Source organism: Haemorhous mexicanus, chromosome 31, assembly GCF_027477595.1.
Source record: "Haemorhous mexicanus isolate bHaeMex1 chromosome 31, bHaeMex1.pri, whole genome shotgun sequence".
NCBI lineage: Eukaryota > Metazoa > Chordata > Aves > Passeriformes > Fringillidae > Haemorhous > Haemorhous mexicanus.
In genome coordinates, this window is record NC_082371.1 from 2,165,040 (window position 1) to 2,179,488 (window position 14,449).

Genomic DNA, 14,449 nt, shown 5'->3' on the forward strand with positions numbered 1-14,449 from the left:
CCAGGGAGGCAGGGCTGGAGCTCTGCTGGAGCCAGATGGGCTGGGAGGGATCTTTGGACAGGCTCAGAGTCAGAAAATTCCCTGGGTGAGCCTCTCCTGGAGCTGGCTTTGAGCTGAGGGAGAGCGGCAGCTCCAGGAATTCACCCTCAGCAATCTCTGGTTTGGTTTTTGGGTGGGTCCCTCGGGGGCTTTGTGCAGCTCTGGGACACTCACAGCAAGAGCTGGAGGGGCTGGAGCGTGTCCAGAGCTGGGAACGGGCTGGAGAATTCCTGAGGGAGCTGGGAAGGGGCTGGAGAATCCCTGAGGGATCTAGGAAGGGGCTGGAGAATCCCTGAGGGAGCTGGGAAGGGAATGAAGAATTCCTGAGGGAGCTGGGCAGGGGCTGGAGAATTCCTGAGGGAGCTGGGAAGGGGCTGGAGAATCCCTGAGGAGCTGGGAAGGGGCTGGAGAATCCCTGAGGGAGCTGGGAAGGGAATGGAGAATCCCTGAGGGATCTAGGAAGGGGCTGGAGAATCCCTGAGGGAGCTGGGAAGGGGCTGGAGAATTCCTGAGAGAGGTGGGAAGAGGCTGGAGAATTTCTTCCTAGGTTCCAAACACAATCAAGGATCCAAACACCAAAAAAGGATCCAAACACAAATTGAGGATCCAAACACAAAAAAGAATCCAAACACCAACCAAGGATCCAAACACAAATCAAAGATCCAAACACAAATTGAGGATCCAAACACAAATTGAGGATCTAAACACCAACCAAGGATCCAAACATGAATCAAGGATCTAAACATGAATGAAGGATCCAAACACAAACAAGGATCCAAACACCAAACAAGGATCCAAACATGAATCAAGGATCTAAACATGAATGAAGGATCCAAACACAAACTGAGGATCCAAACACAAATTGAGGATCCAAACACCAAACAAGGATCCAAACACAAACAGGGATCTAAACATGAGTTGAGGATCCAAACACCAAACAAGGATCCAAACACCAGAAAGGATCCAAACACAAATTGAGGATCCAAATATAAACAAGGATCCATACACAAATTGAGGATCCAAACACAAATCAAAGACCCAAACACTACCCAAGGATCCAAACATGAATCAAAGATCCAAACACCAGCCAAGGATCCAGCCTTGAATCAAGGATCCAAACACAAATCATGGATCCAAACACAAATCAAGGATTCAAACACAAATCAAGGATTCAAACACCAACCAAGGATCCAAAAACAAACTGGGGATCCAAACACCACCCAAGGATCCAGCCTTGAATCGAGGACCCAAACCTGGATGAAGCTCCCAGACCCAGGAATTTCTCCCTGCCCAGGGATGTCTCCCTGCTGCAGCAGCAGAGCCTCCTGGATTTCAGTTCCCAAGGTTGGACAGGTGCCCTCAGCCCCGGCCAGGAGGAGCAGAGTTCCACCCTGAGGGGGTTTAGCACCAGCTCTGCTGGGTTTTTATCCTCTTGGTGGTTTTTTACTGTGCACCAGCTGGAGCAGCTCCCCCTGTCAGGTTTTTCCAGCCAGCCAGCAGCTCCCTGATGTGTCTGTAATGAGCCCTATGGATGTATAATTTAGGAGATGTTTAATCTTGCTGCCTCTGGAATAAAAAAAAAAAAATTCAACATTTTTAGTCTGGGCCCTTTTTTTTTTTTTTTTTTTTTTTTTTTTAATACCTTGAGTTTTGTTGTTTGCCAGGGAATCCCACGTGGGGTGAGGATGGGGAATACCTGATGGGGATGACAACCTGGGCTGTGTCTGCCTCTTCTCCCTGCTCCAGGTCCTTTCCCTGCGTGGTTTGTTTGCCTCCAGCCTCTGATGGATGGGGCACAGCCTTAATGAGGTCGTGTTTTCCCACCAGCTCCATTTGGAGCCATTTAATGCTCAGCTCAGAGCAGGAGATGGAGTCAAAGGCTGGTTAAGAGTCTGTGATGCAGAGGAGAATTCTGCCCAATTATCACTCCTTCCCAGATTCGTTAACGAGCAGCTCCAGGGGGAAGGTGAAGCCCAGAGCTCATTTTTTGGGGATGAGGCTGATTTGGTGCCCCTGGATGAGGATGGGACATCCAGCAGAGCAGGAGTTCATCCTGCACAAGGGGAAAACCCTCACCAGGGCAGGGTCAATGTGGGAAATTCCAGTGTGGGACATTGAGGGTGAGAGGAGCTGGGTTTGGGCTCCATCCTGCTGGATGTGAGAGGGAAAAGGATTGGATCCTTGGATTGCAGCTGGATGAGGTTGGGACATCCAGCAGAGCAGGAGCTCATCCTGCACAAGGGGAAAACTCCACCAAGGCAGGGACAATGTGGGAAATTCCAGTGTGGGGACACTGAGGGTGAGATAATAATGTAAATTGTAAAATCTATATTGTCTCCACCTACTCATAAAAGGAAAAATTGAATAAAATTTTAGAGCACCTCTCAATGACCCCTAATCTAAGTAAAAAAAAAAAAAAAAGTTAAATCCAACAATCTCCCATCCCTGATGAGCCAGAGCTGCTGACTTCCACCCTGTAAATAAAGTGATAAAGAAACACTTATAGTGTGTTATAATAAATAAATAAATAAATAATAATAATAAAAAATTAAAATTGTTAACTTCTAATTATAGTAATGTAAATTGTAACATAAGTAATATAATTATATAGTATATAGCATAGTGTATATAGTGTATATATATTATCTATAGTATAATTAAAACATCTAGTGTATAGTGTATAAATAAATAAATAAAATTTTTAAATAGTTAACTTCTAATTATAATAATGCAAATTGTAACATCAATAGTATAATTACACATATATAGTATAGTATATATATATATATAGTATCTATTCTATAGCATATATAATATAATTATAACATCAAGTGTATTGTGTATAAATAAATAAATACATTTTAAAAATAAATACAATTTTAAATAGTCAACTTCTAATTATAATAATGTAAATTATAACATCAATATTATAATTATACATATATAGTATGGTATATATATAGTATCTATTATATAGTATATATAGTATATCTAGTGTATCATGTATAAATAAATAAATACATTTTAAAAATAAATAAAATTTTAAATAGTTAACTTCTAATTATAATAATGCAAATTGTAAAATCTATATTGTCTCCCCCTTCTCGTAAAAGGAAAAATAGAATAAAATTTTAAAACAGCTCTCAATGACCCCATCTTCAAGTAAAAATAAAAGTTAAATTCCCCAATCTCCCACCCTGATGAGCCAGAGCTGCTGACTTTCACTCTGTAAATAAAGTGATAAAGAAACTCTTATATTGTGTTATAATAAATAAATAAATAAATAGATAAATAAATTTAAAATAGTTAACTTCTAATTATAATAATGCAAATTGTAAAATCTATATTGTCTCCTCCTTCTCATAAAAGGAAAAATAGAATAAAATTTTAAAGCACCTCTCAATGACCCCATCTTTAAGTAAAAAAAAAATAAAAGTTAAATTCCCCAGTGCCCCACCCTGTAATTCCTGCAGGGAGTTCCCCGGCACAGCTCCCAGCTCCGCTCGCAGTCCCATGTGAGAATTATCATTATCACCACGGATGGAGCATCAGATGCTCCTCGCTGGTGGAACAGCTCCAGAAAGAATCCTCCTCCTCCTCCTCACGGAGGAAGCGAATCTGCTGCTCCAGCTCTTTGAGCAGGAGGAGAACAGAATCGCAAATTCCTTCCAGAATTCCCTCTAATAATTCCCTCCAATAATTCCTTTTTTCCCCCCACGGGCTGGGGAGTTTTGGGGGTGTCAGGGCCTAACCAAGACCCCTGCCCCGTGCCTCAGGGAATTCCCCCAGGCCAGGATGGAATCTGGCAGGTTTAATGGCCCTTGCTGCATTTCTCCCTTGCCCAGCTGCTTTCTTGGCCTCCTCCCAGGCTGGCACAGCCTGGCTGTCCTCAGCTGACCCCCTCCTTCCTCCTGCTCGTTCCCAAAGCCGGGAAAACTCGGGAGGCCAAAGCTCCATCTCTCCTCAGGCACCTCCAGCAGGGTGCCCAGAGAAGCTCCTGGGTCCCTGCAGGTGGCCAGGACCTGGCTGGATGGGGCTTGGGGACACCTGGGGTCATGGAAGGTGTCCCTGTGGATGATCCTTGGGGTCCTTCCAGCCCAAACCACCCCGGGATTCTGCGATTCCGTGGTTCATTCCCAAATTGCTCCAGTGAATGTTTCTGAGGCGCTTCACTTCCTCTTGGCTCAGGATCTCACTCTGCTTTAACTCCTCCCATGTTCTCCCAGCCTCAGGCCGTTCTCATTTCCTGGACTCCCTTCCTGGCCCAGTTTGGAGCAGGATACGAAGTTTGGGGTCCAGCAGTGCCCCTTGTCCCACCAATCCCAGCACAATCCCAAATCCTGGAGCTCCTGCTCTCCACATTCCAACCATGTGTCAATTATGGGGTCCAGCAGTGTCCCTGTCCCACGAATCCCAACACGATCCCAAATCCTGGAGCTCCTGCTCCAATTTGGGGTCCAGCAGTGTCCCTGTTCCACCAATCCCAAAACAATCCCAAATCCTGGAGCTCCTGCTCTCCACATTCCCAATGTCCAGTTTGGGGTCCAGCAGTGCCCCTTGTCCCACCAATCCCAGCACAATCCCAAATCCTGGAGCTCCTGCTCTCCGCATTCCAACCATGTGTCAATTATGGGGTCCAGGAGTGTCCCTGTCCCACCAATCCCAAAACAATCCCAAATCCTGGAGCTCCTGCTCCAGTGCAGGGTCCAGCAGTGTCCCTGTTCCACCAATCCCAGCACAATCCCAAATCCTGGAGCTCCTGCTCTCCACATTCCAACCATGTGTCAATTATGGGGTCCAGCAGTGTCCCTGTCCCACCAATCCCAACACGATCCCAAATCCTGGAGTTCCTGCTCCAATTTGGGGTCCAGGAGTGTCCCTGTTCCACCAATCCCAAATCCTGGAGCTCCTGCTCTCCCCATTCCCAATGCCCAGTGCAGGGTCCAGCAGTGTCCCTTGCCCCACCAATCCCAGCACAATCCCAAATCCTGGAGCTCCTGCTCCACTTTGGGGTCCAGCAGTTCTCCTGCTCAGTGTCACCTGGTGTCACCCAGCCTGTGCCCAGGGATGTTCTCCTGTCACCTGGTGTCACCCAGTCACCCTTGTCCATGGATGTTCTCCTGCTCAGTGTCACCTGGTGTCACCCAGCCCACATCCAGGGATGTTCCCTGCTGGATGTCACCTGGTGTCACCTGGATGGAATTGTCATTCCTGGATGGAATTGTGATTCCCAGATGGAATCGCGATTCCTAGAAGGAATTGTCATTCTGGGGTGGAATCATGATTCCTGGATGGAATTGTGATTCCAGATGGAATTGTCATTCCCAGATGGAATTGTGATTCCTGGATGGAATTGTCATTCCTAGATGGAATTGTGATTCCCAGATGGAATTGTCATTCCCAGATGGAATTGTCATTCCTAGATAGAATTGTCATTCCCAGATGGAATTGTCATTCCCAGATGGAATTGTCACTCCTAGATGGAATTGTCATTCCCGGATGGAATTGGCATTCCCAGATGGAACTGTCATTCCCAGATGGAATTGTCCTTCCTAGATGGAATTGTCATTCCTAGATGGAATTGGCATTCCCAGATGGAATTGTCATTCCCGGCTGGAATCCCACTCCCTGCCCCCCAGGGAACTCCTGCCTTACCTGCTCAGGTGAGCGGGATCCAAACGCCAGCAAGGAGGTGACAAGGACGGCAGTTAGGGACAGGAGCCGCCCCCGGGTCAGCAGGGAGGGACACAGCCGGTCCCACACCGCCCTCGGAGCAAGGAGAGCAGCAGGGAGGCTCCTCCCGGCTCGGTTTTGGGTGGAATTTGGGAATCTGGAGCCGCTGGATGCGGCTGAAGAGCAGCAGGGAATCCAGGGCTGAGGATTCCACCAGACAGGAGCAAACACTCCAAGCCAGCGTGGGGCTAATGAAGGGCTTCTTGAAGAGCAAAATCAGCCCGAGGAATAAAAACAAACAGGGCTGAGCGTGTGGGAGAGGCAGCAGGAAGGAACACACGAGGCCCTGGGAGGGACGGAGGTGAGAGGAAATGATCCTGGGCACCGAGGATCTCACAGGGGATGCTGGAAGTATCTCCCACGGCTTCCCTGGGGATTTCTGTGCCTTTGCAGAGCCTCCAGGGAGATGCCATCCCCTCCTGGGGTGGCAGCAAACGTGGTTGTTGAAAGGGAAATGGGTTGTGGAGGCTGGCTGATGGTTTGGAAGGATTTATTCCATCTTCCAGCCTCAATCCCAGAGACAGCAGGCACTGGAGGAAGGCAGGAGCTTCTGGTCTGATCCTAAAAGTCCGGAGATGGGTGGCAAACCCACAGATCAATAAATTCAGATGCTCAGAGAGGAAATTCTCGGGAGCTGCGAGGAGAGAACGGTCAAACCCATCAGAATTTTGAGATCTGGGGGAGAAGAGGGGGAAGATCATACCCAGCATGGCCCAGGGATTTGGGGAAGTGTTTTAGTTCCACATTCCAGCTGGGTCTGGGTGGAAAACGAACCTCGGGGTGGTCACTCCTTCCCCTGAGGGGCTGGGATGGTGTCACAGGTGCTCCTGGCAGCAGGAGGCCACTGAGACCTGCTGGCCTCTGCCCAGGTGTGCCACCCACAGCTGGCACAGCCCTTCCCACCTGGCTGAGGGATGCCCCAGACCCCTGGGAAGCTCTGGAGGGCTGGGACAGCTCCCGGACAGCGAGGAGGTGACAAAGCTTGGACTCCTGTGACAGAACCAGAGACACCGAGAGCAGCTCGGGAAACGGGAACCGAGGAGCTCCATCCTCCCCGGCTCCGGTGCAGGGCAGCTCCCGTTACCGGGGGCTCCGGGACGCCTCGGCAGAGCTGCTGCGGCTCCCCCGGCTCCTTCCCAGCTGCTCCGGGGCTGAATCACAGCGATTTGTTGTGGCGAGCGTCGCCTCGGCACCTGCTGCACGCTGAACACCTCCTCTCCCTCCTCTTCCTCCCTCCTCTTCCTCCTCCGCTCTGCCCCGAGTGATGGGGAGGGGGTGCTGCGCTGCACCCACGCGGGTCGGGGAAAGCAGGAGGCAGGGAAAGGGTTAAAAGCCGTGCCTGGAGCCCCTGGAGGGGTTGGGGGGTGACAGCGACAAGGGACAGGCGGGGGGTGTGCTCCGGGAGGGGCTCGGAGCACGGACATCCAGGGAGGCTCGGGGATCCCCCAGAAAACCCCAGGGGAGCCAGTGCCACCCCAAACCCACCTCGTCCAGATAAAACGGCCCCCCCAGTGCTGAGTGAGGGGCCAGGAGCCCCCCAGAGCCCCCCAGAGCCCCCCAGAGCTGGCCCAGCTCGCCCCCATCCCACGGGACCCTCATCCTGCTCCAGGAGCCGAGCTTGGGTCCCCTCTGCTGCTCCCACATCCCGGCGCTTCCCGAGCCCTTCTCCGAGCTCACAAGGAGTGAAAACCTGGGAAAATCCTCCTGTGACCCCAAATTTGCCTCCAGATTTGCAATTTTAGTCACCTCCAAGGCCACGGCCGGGAGGAGGGGAGGGCACGGGGATGGGCAGGGACCGTGCCCAAGCTGTCGGTGCCTCCCACGGGCGCTTCCCGAGCCCTTCTCCAACCCCACAAGGAGTGAAAACCTGGGAAAATCCTCCTGTGACCCCAAATTTGCCCCCAGATTTGCAATTTTAGTCACCTCCAGGGCCACGGCCGGGAGGAGGAAGGCAGCGCGGGGATGGGCAGGGACCGTGCCCAAGCTGCTCCTGCCTCCCACCGGGAGTCCTTCTCCGAGCTGACAAGGAGTGAAAACCTGGGAAAATCCTCCTGTGACCCCAAATCTGCCCCCAAATTTGCAATTTTAGTCACCTCCAGGGCCACGGCCGGGAGGAGGGTGGCAGTGTGGGGATGGGCAGGGACCGTGCCCAAGCTGTCGGTGCCTCCCACGGGCGCTTCCCACGGGGATTGTGACTAACGGAGCCATCCCTGGCACAGCTCCGCTGCAGGAGCCTCCGAGCAGCTCCTCAGAAGAGCCCGTGAGGGGTTGGAGCCTGCGGGAAATGGATTTGCGGGGAGGTTTTAGGTTCAGTGGAAGGAAAGTTTTTAAAATTCCGTGTCTGGGTCAGAAAAGGGTTTTGTCACACAGGTGCCGAGCTGGGGAGGGGACGCTCCCATAAAGGGTTAATTCTCTTTGGGAAAGGAGCTGGGGGTGTTTCCCCAGAGCCCTGGAATCCTCCAGAGCTGGGAATGCCTGGACTGGCAAGAGCCAGAGCTCGGGGGATGGCTGAGACACGGCTGGGTGAGGGGGGACAAAGGAGTTGCCAGGGAGATGCTAGGGGACAGCCAGGACTGGGCAGCGACCTTTGGGGACTGGCACAGGGCGGGCTCCGCCCAAATGGGTCCGGCTGCGAGCAGAGGGTGTGGGACTGGGTGGGACAAGGGACACACAGGGGACAGGCGGCACGGGTGACACCCTAGGATAGGTGACACTCCAGTGAGAGTGACATCCTAACATGGGTGACATCCCAGTGAGAGTGACATCCTAGCAAGGGTGACATCCCAGCACAGGTGACACCCCAGTGAGAATGACATCCTAACATGGGTGACATCCCAGTCCGAGTGACATCCCAGCATAGGTGACACTCCAGTGAGAGTGACATCCTAGCAAGGGTGACATCCCAGTGAGAGTGACATTCTCACATGGGTGACACACCAGTGAGAGTGACACCCCAGCATGGGTGACATCCTAACATGGGTGACACCCCAGAACATGTGACACCCCAGCATGGGTGACACCCCAGAGAGACTGACATCCCAGCACAGGTGACATCCCAGTGAGAGTGACACCCCAGCATGGGTGACATTCCAGCACAGGTGACTCCCCACTGACAGCAACACCCCACCACGAGTGGCACCCTAGCATAGGTGACATCCCAGCACAGGTGACACCCCAGTGAGAGTGACACCCCAGCACAGGTGACATCCCAGCACAGGTGACAGCCCTCATCTCTGCTCCGGCCCCTCTCCCTGCCAAGGGGACCGTGCCCCATCCAGCCAGCTGGGTGACAGTGACAGGGCCCATCGCGGGGACACCGCGAGCCGACAGGGGACCCGACCCGGCGGCGTCCTGCGGTGGAACCGGTCGCGTTTCCTCCGCCACACCGGCGAGACCCCCTTCCATGGCGGGGATCCGGTCTGGGGACGGCACCTTGAGGCATCGGGGGCGGGATGGGGACCACGGGGACCGCAGGGACCGAGGGGATGGAGGGGACCGAAGGGATCACGGGCACCGAGGGGATCACGGGAGTCACGGGGACCGAGGGGATGGAGGGGACCGAGGGGATCACGGACACCGAGGGGATGGAGGGGACCGAGGGGATCACGGACACCGAGGGGATGGAGGGGACTGAGGGGATCACGGGCACCGAGGGGATGGAGGGGACTGAGGGGATCACGGGCACCGAGGGGATGGAGGGGACCGAAGGGATGGAGGGGACCGAGGGGATCACGGGCACAGAGGGGATCACGGGAATCACGGGGACCGAGGGGATGGAGGGGCTGAGGGGGTCACGGGGACCACGGGGACCGAGGGGGTCACGGGGATGACGGGCACCGAGGGGATCAGGGGGATGACGGGCACCGAGGGCACCCCCGTTCCCGCCGTCTCCCCCCGCCGCCGCCGCCGCCCCGCGCGCACCTGCCTCCCGCGGGGAGCCGCGCATGCGGCGCGCACCACCGCGCCCCAGCCCGCGGGGGGGGCCGGCGGCCGGAGCGGGCGTGTTTACACGGGGGCCGAGGGGGGCGGCATCGGCGCGGCCCCCCCCGCTCCCCCCCCCCACGGCACGAATGGTCTCTTCCGCGCGCTCTATTTAATCGCCGCCGCTGCCGCACCGCCGGCTCCAGAGCTGAGGGAGCAGCGGAGAGAGCAGCGCCCGCCGCCCGCGCTGCGGCTCGGTCGCGCCGGCCCCGCGGGCTCCCGCCGCCGCCAGCATGCAGCCCCCCGCCCTCGGCATCCTCCTGCTCATCGCCTGCTTCGGCAGCGCCCGGGGAAACCTCTCCCGCGACGGTGAGTGGCGGCACCGCGAGCGGGCGAAGCTCCCTTGCCATCTCCGCCGCTTATGGCGGGGGATGCGGGGAAGCGAGCGACAGGTGCGGGGAGCGGCGGCGGCGGCGGCGCCGTTATGTGGGTCAGGCAGGTACCGCCCGCCCCGCCCCGCCCGGCCCTCGGGGCCCGCCCCGCCGCCGCCTGCGGGTGCGGCTCCCCGGGCGGCCGGCGGGGCTCAAGGTCACGGCGGCGCCGGTGCTGCCCGTCGTGTCCCCCCACGGCCGCGGCGGAAGGTTCCAGACAGGCCCCGGCGGGCGGCGGCGGCGGCGCTCGGCCCCTCCCGGCGCTGCCCGCGGAGAGGGGGGGGCGGATGGAGAGTCCCCGGTGCGGCGGAGCCGCCCCGCCGTGAGGGTGCCGGGGCTCGGCGGTGACACACGGAGGGGCGGATGGAGCTCCCGGGGGAGCCCGGTGACATCCGCGCCGCGGCTGGGGCGGCTCCCCGGTGCCTCCGGTGGGAGCCGCCTCCCCGGGGTGGGCGGGGGGCTCGGCGGCGGCGGCGGCCGCTCCCCGTCCCGCCGGGATGAGCGGGGCTCGCCAGACAAAGAGGGGTTCACCGGCGGCGACAGTCGCGACAGGCACGGAGCGGCTGTGATTGCTGTCGGGGCTCGCCGGTCGCTGCGGGTCCCTGCGGGGTGGCCCCCGGTGGCTCGGACCCGCCATCCCTGTCTGGCTGCTGGCGGCTCCGTTTGCTGTGTCGGGAGTCGTCTGTCGTGACAGAAGCGATGCTGCTGCGTGTGTTTGGGTGGGGAGGTGCAGCCGCCGGCCGGGGGCTGGGCTGGACCCGCCGTGTTGTGGTCTGGGGGCGCTGGGGCTGGCTCCGGTCTCCCTCCGCATCCCCGCGGTCCATCAGGAGCGGGGAGGGGGCTCTGGAGCAGCACCGAGGGTCCCGAGGGCTGTGCGGGTGGGAGGTGACACGGTGGGGACAAGGGCTGAGCCCGCAGCCCCCACGGCTCCCCCGCACCCATCTCTGTTGCTGTCACAGCCTCTGGGGGCTGGTGGCTGCGTTCCCATCCACGAATCCCGGGATTTGTTCTGGTTTTGGCCGCGGTCCTCCCACGGGCACCCGAAAGAGTCACTTGGGTGTGGGTGATGCTCAGCCCCAGGGCGTGGGGACATCCTGGCAGCCCCGGCGTGGGGATGCTCAGCCTGTGGGGCTGGGGATGGCCGAGGTGGCCGTGACCCGGAGCTGTCCTGGGACAGGACACAGCCTGGATGGTGACACTGCAAGATTTCCTCCTGGGCTGGCCTCTGCTGTGGCCCAGCCCTGACCAGCAGAGCCAGGGTCCAGCACAGCTGCACAAACAGACCCCCAAAAAAATCCTTCAGGAGCAGAGGAGATGGGAGATGCTTGGGAAGAAGTTGTGTTTTCATGGTCGGTGCCTCATCCTGAGCCATCCCAGCGTGACATCCCCTCCTTGGCACCTGTCCTGGGGAGGGATGGAGTCTCCTCCTTGGAGAACATTCCTCCAGGGCTGTGGATGGCTCTGCTACAAGCATGGCAGGGTGTGGAGGAACCCCTGGAAGCCACCCAGGCCCTGCTCCTGCACAAGAGGGCCCTGTCTGAGCTCTTGGCTGCCGTTGTGCTGCTGTCGGCACATTCGGGTGTGTTTGGGCTGGTGCGTGGTTGTCCTTGTGTGAGGATCATTCTCTCTCTGCAGGGTTATTCCACTCAGGAGTTGTGTAACCCTTTTGTTTGGACAGTGCCCTGGGAGGCCACCACGGGGCCAAAACCAGATGACTTTGGGGCTGTTTTTTTTCCCCTGAGGCACTGGAGGACATGGGGAGGTTTGTAGAGAGGCAGGTTCAGGCCACTGTCCCTGTCCTGTAGGTTTTGTCTCTCTGGAGCTCCTGGAGCTCTCTGCTTGCCCAGGCCACCCAGAAAATGTCCCTCTGTCCTGGGAGCAGCCTTCCAGCCTGCCCTGCCCATGTGGGATGGGGTCCCACGGGGTTTTTGCCACCCCCAGCCTCTCAGCAGGTGACATCTGCAGGTCCCAACCCTTTTGTTTGGACAGTGCCCTGGGAGGCCACCACAGGGCCAAACCCAAATGACTTTGGGGCTGTTTTTTTTTTTTCCCCCGGGGCCACTGGAGGACATGGGGAGGTTTGCAGAGAGGTTTAAGGCTGTGTCCCTGTCCTGCAGGCTGTTTTTATCTCTCTGGAGCTGCTGGAGCTCAGCTTGGCCAGGCCACCCAGAAAACCTCCCTCTATCCTGGGGAGATGCCCTGCAGCCTCCTGCCCATATGGGTTGAGGTCCCACGAGGGTTTTTGCCATCCCCAGCCTCTGAGCAGGTGACATCTGCAGGTCCCAACCCTTTTGTTTGGACAATGCCCTGGGAGGCCACCACGGGGCTGATTTTGGGGCTGATTTTGGGGCTGATTTTTCCCTGGGGCACTGGAGGACACGGGGAGGTTTGCAGAGAGGCAAGTTCAGGGCACTGTCCCTGTCTGTCCTACAGGCTGTTTTTGTGTCTCTGGAGCTCTCAGCTTGGCCAGACCACCCAGAGAAGCTCCCTGTGGCCTGGGGAGATGCCCTGCAGCCTCCTGCCCGTGTGGGATGGGGTCCCAGGGGGTTTTTGCCACCCCCAGCCACCGAGCAGGTGACATCTGCAGGTCCTGCTGGAACGCAGGAGAGCCCAGGGGCCACGGTGGGGTGCTGGGAGCCCTGCACTGCCTGGAGCAGCAGAATTCTTTGCTGGCTGCTTTCCAGGGTGCTTTTCCCCAAGGAATGTGTGGGGAGCCCCGTTCCCAGTGCCATTAGGGCTCGCCATATGCTCCTGGTGCCCGTGCCAGCAGCAGCCCTTGGCTCCAGAGCTGAGGAAGCAGTGACAGCCCTGGTGAGGCACGAAAGGGAGGGAGGGCGACCTCTCTGCATCACTCACTACCTGCCTGGCCTGATTTCGGATGACTGGGATCAGCTGCCTGGGGGAAAGGAGCTGTTCCAGGGCTGGGATCAGCACTCAGCCCCAGGGGAGGGAGCAGAGCATCCCTGTGCAGGCTGTGGAGCACGGAATCCACCACTCAGCTGTCTGGCACATCGCGTTAGGCTCAACAGGCAGGGCTGGATTTTAGGACAAAGCCTGGGATCAGGCTCTGTGGAGGTGCCCAGACGGTGAGGGATGTGCTGGCACCGCTGCCAGGACAGGAATTCTGCCTCTGGCCTGACAATGCCGTGGGGTTTGGCACGGCCCAACCTCTGCTTGTGCTGTTTGCTGGGAGGAGAAATCCCAAAGGAATGGGGCGAGGCTGCCGGAACCCGAGCGGAGCATCCCGAGGTGTGGGGGCACATCCTCCTCTGGAGGGAAAAGCGCCCTGTTTGCCCAGGATTCCCTGCCTGGGAGGTCTCCTGCCTGCAGGATGCTGCCTCTTCTCCCTGTGCCTGACGTTCTCACCTCTCCAGGGGTGTTGGAACCGCCGGAGGAACCGGAGGCGGCTGCATCTGGGGAGTCACCCCGGCGCTGGCACGGCGGCCGTGCAGGCAGATGGAGGGAGCTGCAGCAGAGCTGTTCCTGTTTGTTTTCCCTGCCTCCTTGGTTCCTAACCTCTTTTCGTGCCAATCCAGGGTGTCTCGTGCCCATCCGGGTCCCTGCAGGAGAGGAGCAGTGGGAGGGACAGGTTCTGGATGCGTGTCCGAGGTGGTTTTGGTGGTGGTGCCAGCTGGGAGCTTGGTGGGCTCTGCTTGGGGTGTTGGGTTTGTTCTGCTGTGCCAGTGGCTGGCCTGGCACCCCCTGCCCAGCCTGGTCTCCACCTGAGCTGCTTTTCCAGCCCTGCTGATGCCTGGGCTGTGCAGGTCCCCTGGTGCTGGTTGTGCACAGATTGAGTGGAGTCCTCGCTGCTTTGGCTCCTCAGTGGGCCCTGGAAGGTGCTGCCAGCTCTGTGACACCCCCACAGTCAGATGGATCTGCTCCTCCTCCTCCTCCTCCCAGTTACTGGGTCAGCTCAGCTTGAACCATCTGGTCCAGTTCTGGCCTCTCTGCTCTTGGCCTGGCACCATCAGCCGAGACCAGCAGAGCCTTCATCGGGAGGTGATGGAGGGGTGGGAGTGACCTCTGTGCTGCCCCACTCCTCCACCCACCTGCGAGAGGCTGAGATTCCCCCTCCTCCTCCCAGAGAGCTCCTCTTCCTCCCCCCGGGGCCATCCCTGGGTGGGGAGAGGAGGATGAGGAGCCGAGGCAGGAGCTCTCCGTGCTTTATTTTGGGCAGCCCTGAGCCAGACAACCTGAAAGGCAGCCGGTGCCAGCGGAGGGAGGCGGGGAAGCCGAGGCCGAGAGGAGGAACGGGCAGGGATGTGTTTAACCATGCCGGTCACCCGCCCAGCCGCGCTCCGCCCGCGCCGGGATGCGGCCGAGGG

The 14,449-nt window shown here is 57.5% G+C and overlaps 1 protein-coding gene across 2 annotated transcripts in view; it reads left to right on the forward strand.

The window, feature by feature from the left end:
• Positions 1-9,911: 9,911 nt before the first annotated feature.
• Positions 9,912-14,449, forward strand: part of CADM3 (cell adhesion molecule 3) — a 28,968-nt gene continuing 24,430 nt past the window's right edge. For both annotated transcript variants that reach the window (XM_059870821.1, XM_059870822.1), the window contains exon 1: positions 9,912-10,062. In XM_059870821.1, the coding sequence (XP_059726804.1) occupies positions 9,987-10,062 (76 nt within the window). In that variant the 5' untranslated portion in view covers positions 9,912-9,986. The remainder of the gene's footprint in view (positions 10,063-14,449) is intronic.